The 9,821-nt window shown below is 60.9% G+C and overlaps 2 protein-coding genes across 2 annotated transcripts; both read left to right on the forward strand.

Moving 5' to 3' along the window:
- Positions 1-1,324: 1,324 nt before the first annotated feature.
- SECTM1 (secreted and transmembrane 1) lies at positions 1,325-3,989 on the forward strand. The gene is made up of 6 exons (XM_032871068.1): positions 1,325-1,415; positions 1,536-1,637; positions 1,998-2,309; positions 3,099-3,155; positions 3,348-3,511; positions 3,827-3,989. Exons 1-6 carry the CDS (start codon positions 1,325-1,327, stop codon positions 3,839-3,841), a joined length of 741 nt encoding a protein of 246 aa, XP_032726959.1. The 3' UTR covers positions 3,842-3,989.
- Positions 3,990-6,158: 2,169 nt separating this feature from the next.
- Positions 6,159-9,519, forward strand: CD7 (CD7 molecule). Its single transcript, XM_032870326.1, has 4 exons — positions 6,159-6,279; positions 7,637-7,951; positions 8,200-8,330; positions 9,056-9,519. The coding sequence occupies exons 1-4, from the start codon at positions 6,204-6,206 to the stop codon at positions 9,161-9,163; spliced, it is 630 nt and encodes a 209-aa protein (XP_032726217.1). The 5' UTR covers positions 6,159-6,203; the 3' UTR covers positions 9,164-9,519.
- Positions 9,520-9,821: the final 302 nt, after the last annotated feature.

Below are 9,821 nucleotides of genomic sequence, written 5' to 3' on the forward strand. Positions count from 1 at the left end.
GGTCATGGTGGGGTGCCCCTAGGCTGGATTATCAGCACATCTGGGATCGGCGGGAAACCTGTGAGCCGCAGAGGCCCAGGGCTCCCAGGCACTGGACAGATGACTGCAGTCCTGCCCAGCCCCTCCCTGTTCCAGCTCTGCCGGAATCTGACAGCCAGAGTCAGCCCCCTTCGTGGGCGTGGTGACGGTGCCAGCAACCAGCGCGGAGGGCTCTGTCTGGCCTGGGGCCCCCCCGCCCAGCAGCCTCTCTGTAGGTGGGGCAGGGGGTGCCTCAGAGTTGTTTGAATTTCTGTGCCAGGTGTGTGTTCATGCAACACTTTGACAATTTTGTAAAGATGCAGAGAAGGCATTTTATTTTATTTTTCTATTTAAATTCAATTAATTAACACAGAGTGAACTATTAGTTTCAGGGGTCAGTGACGCATCGGTTGCTCACAACACCCGGTGCTCATCGCATCCTGTGTCCTCCTCAGTGCCCGTCACCCAGTGCCCCCGGCCCCCCAGCCCCGCCCCTCCAGCCACCCTCGGTCTGTTTCCTGTGGCTAAAGGTCTCTTACGGTTTGTCTCCCCCTGATTTCGTCTTGTTTTGTTTTTCCTTCCCTTCCCCTTTGCTGCTCTGTCTTGTTTCTCAAATTCCTCGTATCAGTAAGATCATATGGTAACTGTCTTTCTCAGACTGACTTAGCACTGAGCACTTGTAAATGGCAAGATTTCATCCTTTCTGATGGCTACATCGTGTCCCTTTCCTCTATAGACCACATCTGCAGAGAAGGCATTTTAAAACCCTTCCTCAGGACAAACTCCCCAGCTGCTGAGGGGAACAGCGGGGAGACCGGGTCGGGCTCCTACTGCGGACACGCACGTGGAGGTCTACATCCACGGAGCTTTGACCGGCCGCCACCGTAGCCACCTTCTGGAACCCGGGCAGTTTCCTGCCGGCTCCACAGCCTCCCCGAATCGAGCCCCCCGCCACTCTGGTGCCTGCTGGCCTGTGCCCGCTGGCTGAGCCACCCTGGGCTGCACAAGGTGCAGACATGGGACTGGGGCCTGGGAGGGGACCACGGTCCCTGCACTCTGGGTTTGCTCAGGCTTGTGCCTGTCTTGCAGAATTTCCACCTCACACACCCTCTGCTGTGGGCTCCCAAGGCCCCAGGCACAGGGCCACATGTGGCACCTGCCACGCTATGTGGACTTGGTGAACTGTGGGCTCATGCAGCACACGGCGTGCCCAGAGCTCGTGCCGCTGTCTGGCATCTGTCCACCTCTGCCTGGTCCCTGGTGGAAAGTGCCACAGCAGGACCAGGAGGGCTGGGCTGGCTAGCTCATGTTGCACGAGGCCCCTATTGCCGTGTGCCAGGGCTCTGGGTCCCTGTCGGTCAGAGTTCACTCAGACTGTGCGGTGAGGCTGGCGACGGGTGACTGTTCCAGGACTTGGCCTCCCAAGATGGTGGGGCGGGTTCCACGGCCAGCAAGCCAGGTGGAGTTTGGGGCCCGTGCTCGTGGCTTCTGACAGTGGTGGTGGCGGTGTCCTGCAGGAGCGGAGAACCTTCTTTGTGGAGCTGGGTGTGCACGCCTGGCCCAGGAGCCTGGGGACAGTGAGGCGGCCGCAGGTCTGGCCATGACTGCACAACACTCCCGTGAGTGCACAGAGTGCGCGTGCCCTCCTTCCCCAGAATCTGCCTGCAAAGAGGGGAGTTCTGGGGGACATGCCCGGGCCTGGTGACACGCCACACTAGCTGCGCGTAGGGACACACACGCATGCACACACACAGCCTCCCCGCATTTACTTCGGTGTTGTTTTCCCGCTTGAGGCACACGTGCTGATCTGTCCGATGGGTGGGTACGGAGCTCCTGCATCCTCCAGCACCCTGAGCTGGGCTTGGGCGTCCCTGGGACCCTCGTCTCATCACCGTCCCTCCCTCGACCCCAGGGAGGGCGGTCAGTGAGCGTCCTGAGGCCCCGCCATGACCCATGTGTGACCTGTCCCCTGCACACAGAATGGGACAACCCCACCTGCACCGAAGGAGTGGTGTCCGTGCCCCGAGGGGAGCGCGCCGTGATGGGCTGCAACATCTCCAACCCCTTCCTCAGCGTGGCCGTCGCCCTGGGCACCCCCGGGGCCAGTGTCCAGCCGCTCTTCCGTGTGCGGTCCCCGGGGTGCTTCTGCCGGGAGGGGTGGCAGCTCCGGGTGCAGGGAGGCGTGGCCCAGCTGGTGATCGACAACGCCAGCGACTCCCAGACTGGATGCTACAAGTGGCACCTGCAGGGTCTGCAGAGAAATATCAGGGTCACCACACTGAACGTTTCAGGTGAGGACAGCATCTTCGTCCCCCCAGCCCACCCCAGGGGCTTTCGTATTTGGGAAGGGCGGGGGAGCCGTTCTTTCCCCCCAAAAGTTCCTAGGGCCCCGGGATGGGGCCCAGAGAACGCAGGCCTGGGTTCCGACAGAGCAGAATGAAACAAGACCAGCCTCCGCTCCTCCAAGGACCTGCGCCACGAGGGGGTCAGGCAGGGGCCGCCCTGTCCAGGGAGGAGGCGAGGCCGTGTGCCTCTCCCGCTCTGCCTGCCTCAGACCTCCTCCCTCTCACCAGCTCGGGGGGAGAGGTTCCACCCGCAGCCCCTGCAGAGTTTCGTCTGCCCCTGAAGGGCCCGCCTCCCTGCTCTCACCCAGATGCCCCGTGATGCCTCCACTTCTCCCTGAGCCGGTCCCGCTCCCCCAGCCTTGCCCTGGACACTGTCCACCTGAAGGGTCCAGCGGTCCCCTCCAGACAAGGCCTCCCCTCCAACCAGTCCACACCCCTGCCTCCGCCACCTGCCGTCCCCCTTCCACTGCCCTCACGTGAGTGGTTCCTCACTTCCCCTCCACTTGGAGGAGTGCTCCCTGTCGCGAATCCCCTCTGGGACACTGCTCAGACCCACAGGCAGCGACCGCCCCACTGGTTCCAATCACAGTCTCCCTGGGCTGTTCGGTGGCTGAGAATGTGGCTGAGAATGGTGCCCCCGGCCTGGCCAAGCCCAGGGAAGGGACCCAGCGAGCCCTTCGGGGACTCCTGGTACCCTCCTCTCATCTGATTCCTGGGCCTGGGGGGCTGCATCAGGGGCAGTGTCCCAAGACCTGAAGGAGAGAGGACGTCTGCTCTTTGCAAATCCCTGTGGTAGGTGTTCTTACCCTACACCCAGGTCCCCCCGGGCTGTCCCCATCCTCCATGCCAGCACCCCTGTCCAGCCTGCACACCCCACCCCCTGTTCCCGGCCCATGGGGGTGATGTCTCCCTCAAGGGTGCACTCAAGGCAAGAAGTGGCTCCTCATAGGTGAACAAGTGCCCCCCTGCCCCCACTTCCCACAGGCCCAGAGACGCCGTGCCCACCCGAGGCCGGAGACCCGCTCACGGTGGCCCTCGTGGTCAGCAGCATCATCGTCGGCCTCCTTTTCCTGGTTCTCAGCGTGTTAGCCTGCACCAAAGGCACAGGCCCCCCGTGCTACTCCCCCCAGAAGTACTCAGGACCCCAGGTCTGAGGCCCTGCACCTAGTCTGTGGGCTGGTGGGGCTGGGGGTCACCTCGGGCCCAGAGAGACACACGCCCCTCCCTCAGAGGACCCCAGCTGGCAGTGGTAGGTGCCTCCCTCCCAGTCAGGCCCACTGGGTCCCCAGAGCACTCATTTGTCCCAGGACACCCTGGGGGCAGCACAGAGGCTGGACTTCCGGCTCCTTACGGGAGACCTAAGACACAGGGCCCAGCGGGTGTGTCTGCATGCGTGTGAGCACACGTGACCCGAGTGTGCCCACACATTCTGACTCAGCTCTCACCTCTGCTTCCCTCCCCAGGAGAGCTGGTTCTGAACTGGCAGATGGAGGGCCTGTGAGGAGGGTGATGAACGGGCCTAAAACCCAGAGCCGACCCCAGGAGTCCTGCCCACTCTGAGGCCACCAGCACCCGAAACCCGCCCCTCAGGAGTGGAGCCCCACGTGTCCCACCTCCACCCAGCTGACACGCCCGTCCCATGAACCATGCAGCGGCGGCTGACAGAAGCAGGCCCCCATCCCTGCCTCTGGCACAGGAGACCCGCTCAGCCCTTCTGCCCCAGAGGCCAGCTTCTGCCGGCGCAGAGGGAGGGAGGGGCGGGAGGAGAGGGTGTGACCCAGGCTGACCCCCACCCACCTCAGCCTCCCGCAGCTGTCTCAGCTCCCCGACTACCCGCCCCAGCCCCGCCACATTCTCTGGTCAAAAATGGGAAAATCTCAGGGACGCCTGGGTGGCTCAGTGATTAAGTGTCTGCCCTCAGCTTAGGTCAGGATCTCAGGTTCCTGGGATGGACTCCTGCCCAGCGGGGAGCTGCTCCTCCCTGTGCCTCTCCCCTGGCTTATGCTCTCTCTCTTCCTCTCTCTCCCTCTCTCAAAAAAATAAAAAATCTTTGGGGCGCCTGAGTGGCTCAGTGGGTTAAAGCCTCTGCCTTCGGCTCAGGTCATGATCCCAGGGTCCTGGGATCAAGCCCCGCGTTGGGCTCTCTGCTCGGCTGAGAGCCTGCTTCCTCCTCTCTCTCTGTCTGCCTCTCTGCCTACTTGTGATCTCTGTCAAGTGAATAAGTAAAATCTTTTAAAAAAAGAAAAAAAAGTCTTAAAAAAAAAAAAAGGCGGGGAAAGAAATCTGAAACATCTGACCTCAAAGAACCTCTCCCTTCTCTGCCCCATTGGCGCCTGGGGACTGGGCTTCCAGCCTCAGGTGCAGAAGCGACAGGCTGCTGTACCCTGGAGATGCCCCAGCTTGGGTCTTAGCTTGATCTGGCACACTCCTGTCTTTGGGCCTGGGCAAGAACAATTTGGCGTCCCTGCCCCCCGCCCCCCAGTCCTAAGGTCAAGCTGTGGGGGAAGGAGGCCAGAGGTGGAGCTCCAGCGCCACCAGCACCAGGAGGGGTCGCTGTAGCCAGAGCCCCTCTGCTAGGGAGGAGGACAGAGGCACCTGGCAGTCAGGTGTCCACACAGCCCTCCCCACCCCAACGTCCCAGCCGCAGGGTTCCCTTCACCCACCTGCCCACCTGCAGGCCCTTCCCTGTCCCTGACCCTTTTGTCAGATGTCGTCATAATCACAACGTGTGATTCTGAAGAGGGACACACAGGTTTTTCTGAAGTACACATTCGGGGATACCTGGGTGGCTCAGTCGGTTAGGCATCTGACTGTTAATCTCAGCTCAGGTTCTGATCCCAGGGTCATGAGTTCAAGCCCCACGATGGGCTCCAGGCTGGGCATGCAGCCTACTTAAAAAATGAATAAATAAAATATACATTCGGTGCTCTGAAAACCCATAGCGCTAATCTTTACGATGAATAAAGTAAATCAACCAAGAAATCATCAAATGACCTGAGAAGTACACGTGTTTTAAGTGGGGAAAAACACAAAAACTAAAAGAAGCTGCTTCTTGTCTTAAAGCACTAATAGGGCAGAAAGGCATCCAAAGAGGCTGCTGGGGGCGGTCGCCCCTCCCTCACCGTGGAGAGCCCAGGCTGGAGGCCCTGCCTGCTCCCTTGACTTGGGCCTAGACCTAGAGGCAAGTCCTGGGCCTGGGTCCTCCACTGTTTTCATTTCCTCCTTCTTGCTTGTGTTTTCGCGGGTTTCTGTAAGAAGATTGAGTTCTGGGGCCTCCCTCCAGGCCCCGCCGCTGCCTCCAGGCTCCGCCCCTGCGTCCGGGCTCCGCCCCCTACTCCTGGGTCCCTCCGGGCTCCGCCCCCACAACGCGGGGGGTCACTGGATGGTAGGCCAGATTTCTAGGCATAAATCAGGTTGGACAGAAGGTGACCCAGAGCATCCAGGGCATCTGGCCCCTGAACCCACCCCCCGAGGGTCTCCCCCGGCTTTCTCCTGGTCCTGCCCCCCACCTCGGGACTGTGGAGACACAGCGTGGGGTGGGGGACCAGGACAACTGGTCACCCGTTGGCCTCTCAGCAGGACAGTGCAGAGGGGTGAGAGGGGGTGAGGACCGCCCCTCCCAGCCTGGCCCTCCGCACCTCCCCTTGCCGGTGGCACCACTCCAGGAAGCCCTCCTGGAGTGCGGGGACCACTAGCCACCGCCGTTACCTGGGGGTTCGGGGCGGTGCCTCCGAGCTGGTGGCTTCAGGCGGGCGCCGCAGACAGGAAGAGTCTCAGCCAGCTGTGAGCGGGCCTGCTTCTCCCTCGCGCTCGTCTGCGGGGGGCAGGGTGGCGGCCAGCATGGCCCCAGGGCTCCCTCTGCTCCCCCTGCGCCTCTCTTATGCCTGTACCCTGCTCGCGGCTCTGGCCACCCAAGGTAAGCCCTGCCCTGCCTCACCGCGTCCCCCACGGTGCCCCCACCTGGGGATGCTCCTTCCTGGGAAGGGGGTGGTCTGGGGATCCTGAGCGTGACCTCCCCAGGAAGCCCTCCCCACCCCCAGTGACGTCTGAGTGCAGAATCTTTTTCTTTACTTAAATGTCTGGCAATTCTTTTTTACATAATTAGCAAGGTTACCTTGGTTATGAGAGTATGTTGTCTGCTAGTTTGCTTTTTTTTTTCCTATTTTTTAAAAGATTTTATTTATTTATTTGACAGAGATCACAAGCAGGCAGAGAGGCAGGCAGAGAGAGAGAGGGAGAAGCAGGCTCCCGCTGAGCAGAGAGCCCGATGCGGGGCTCGATTCCAGGACCCTGAGACCATGACCTGAGCCGAAGGCAGAGGCTCAACCCACTGAGCCACCCAGGCGCCCCTGTTAGTTTGCTTTTTAAAACAGATACATGTGCAAAGTTCTGCAGTAAGATGGAAATAGTGGGGTGGGATGGGGAGACAGAAGAAAAAGAAAGAATAGAAAAAGGAAGTTCCAGAATTTAGTTTGCTGAGAAGCTGATGCTTGGATTACATTAAGGAAAGTTCACTGGGGCACCTGGTGGCTCAGTCCATGAAGCGTCTGCCTTTGGCTCAGGTCCCGATTCCAGGGTCCTGGGATCAAGTTCCATGTTGGGAATCCCTGCTCAGCGGGGAGTCTGCTTCTCCCTCTCCATCTGATGCTCCCCTACTTGTGCTCTCTCTCTCTCTCTCTGATAAATAAAGTAAAGTAAAATAAAATAAAAATAAAGAAGGTTCATGTTTGCACCAGGAAGCTGGTCTGGCTGGGCCCCAGCTGGGCAGACAGAGACATTTCCGGGCATCCCTCAGACAAGCCAAATGTGCCCACCCCACAGAGCCACCAGCTCTAGGTGTCTGGAAATGATGGGGACACTGAGGCAGCCAGCAATGGAAAGAGAGAAGGAGACAGCACAGCCTGTCTGGCTATCTTGGGCACAGTCTGTTAAGAGAAGGAGAAGGTGTAGGGGCGGGGAGAAGTGGTTGCTGCTCGGTGAAGGACCAGCTGCTCTGGAAGGAAGGAGCTGCAGCCCGGGCTTCCCTGCGGCCCCAGTGTGCAGAGAGGTCACAGGCAGCTGGCTCCCCGTGTGGCCCCATCAGTGTTCGTGTCCGGCCACTGAGGTGTGTGTGCCCCGGAGCAGCGTCCAGTGAGAGGGCTCACTGTGGTGACACGGCCACAGCGGGCTGTCCCAGGGCCCCTCTGTCCCTCCGGCGTGCCCTGCAGAGAGGAGGGTCCCTGCCCCCTGTCCCCAGGCCAGGCTGTGGTGACAGCAGGGGGTCCTTCCTGCAGAGGTGCGGCAGCTCCCCCCCTACACGATTGCCTCAGAGGGGGGCTCCATCAACATCACCTGCTCCACGAGCGGGCCCCTGGCCGGGGTCTACCTGAAGCAAAGGTGGCCAAAGTCCACCAGCGTGATTTACTATGAAGACAAGAAGCAGCCCACGGTAGACGAGTGCTTCCGAGGTCGTGTCGCCTTCTCCGGGCTGCAGCACAACCTGACCATCACCCTGAGCCGCCTGCAGCTGGCTGACGCTGGGGCTTACGTCTGCCAGGCGGTCATGGATGACGAGGTCTGGGGCCCTGGCACCCTGGTGCTGGTGACAGGTAAGGAATGTGCCCACCCTGGGACCCACTCCGCCTCCCTGCATGGTAGGCCAGGCTCCACCTGCCCTTGTCTGCCCCGAAGTGTCCTCTACGCTTGCTTGAGATGTTCATTCCGGCTGGAGCCCACTGCCTCCAGGAAGCACCCTGGATTGCCCATCCCCCCACTCCAGAGCCCCTCCATGAACCCCAAAGGCTCTCGTGGAGTGGAATCCACCACCTGCCACATACCTGTCCACTCCTCTTCACAGACAAAGTGTCCCAGGAAGCAGACACGTGCCAGAAGTCTCAGCTGACCTCGGCCTTCCCTGTGGTCCTGGCTGTGAGCTGCTTCTTCCTCGGGCTGGCGATAGGGGCAGCGTGTGTGCTGAGGAAGACACAGGTCAGTGTGAGCCCCCAGATATCACCTGTGTCCCTGTCAGCCAGCTCCTCTAAGAAAGCAGGGCGGGAAGGAGAAGGTTGAGCCCCAGAGAAACCCCAGGACCTGTCCACCCCCTCATCGGGGTCCCTGGGAGTTTGAGGGTTCAGGTGGAAGGGTCCGAGGTGGGAAGGAAACCCAGGAACTGGTGCGGGTAGCAGGGACGGGCACGGCCCCCCAGAGGGTGACAGCCACTGAGGGGAGGGAAGAGGGTCCAGGCAGACATTCAGAGAGCATGGGGGATGGCATATATGTGGCCGTGTGAGTGTGAGCACGTGTGTGCATGAGTCTGGAGGTGTGAGGTTGGGGGCAGGTGTGAACATGCGCAGGGGGTGACAGAGATAGGTGCCAGAAGTGGTCAGCTCTGCCCTGGTCACTCACTTGCCATTGCCCAGCTCCACGTCCCCCTGAGACTGCCCCCCCAGGTCCCTGGGGCAAGGTCCCTTTCATCCTCCACCTCCCTGCCACTGCCCCCCCATCCCACCCCACCCCCGCCCCTAGCCTGGGGCAGCTTGGGAGACCTCAGGGCTGCCCAGCGCCCCTTGTGAACTAACTTCACGCAGGCCCCAAAGCCCAGCAGCATTTCAAGGGTGGAGTCTAAAAGCTTCTTAAGCAGGTGTGCGCTGAGGAAAGAGGGTGTCCCGGAGCGAGCTGGGCCCTGTACAAAGAGGACAGGCTTTCCCTTCCAGGTCAAGAAACTGTGCTGCACAGAGGACAAGAACTCAGCATGTGTGGTGTACGAGGACATGTCCTATGGAGGCCAAAATAGGATGTGCACCCCCAATGAGTACCAGTGAGCCCAGCAGGCCCCTCTCCAAGCCTCCCTCTGCCCAGGCACAGCTCACAGAAAACCACCTGACCCACTGAGGTCACACCAGCAGCTCCCTGCAGTCATCAGGCTCCTGGCGTCCCGGGGCCTCCTCTAGGAAGCCTTCCTTGCCTACCTCCTGCCTGCCACGCTGCCCTACCCGGCTGGTTCTGGAACCCTGGGCCCACCAGGGAGGAAGCCTGTGTCCTGCTGCTGGCTGCCCTTCCCCCACACGGGCGGGAAGAGCTTCTCTGTGGGTGGGCAGAGGGCCAAGAGGGAGGGGAAGTCCAGTCCCAACCCCAACTCAGGCTTGCCGGAAATAAAGCTTCTCTTCTCCCCTTCTGACTCCAGCATCTATCTGTTCCTCACCCAGCTCAGAGCCAAGGAGGGGGACGGCTTGACTGATCCCCGCCCCAGACAACTTCTAGGACTCTTGCAGCCAGTGTGATTAAGTGCGGGACCACCAAGGAAGGGGAGGAGCAAGGGGGCACTTTCCATGCTCCAGGCCACAGGGGGGCTGCAGAAGGGGCAAATCAGCCAGAGCACTCACCCAGGTCTCAGCCAGCCCTCAGCCCCTTCACCTGTCCTCACCTGCCTCCCCCACGGAATGAGGTGGGGGTGGGAGGGGGGCGCTGGCAGCGGTCGGC

This window comes from Lontra canadensis, unplaced genomic scaffold (assembly GCF_010015895.1).
Source record: "Lontra canadensis isolate GAN:19392208 unplaced genomic scaffold, GSC_riverotter_1.0 scaffold41, whole genome shotgun sequence".
NCBI lineage: Eukaryota > Metazoa > Chordata > Mammalia > Carnivora > Mustelidae > Lontra > Lontra canadensis.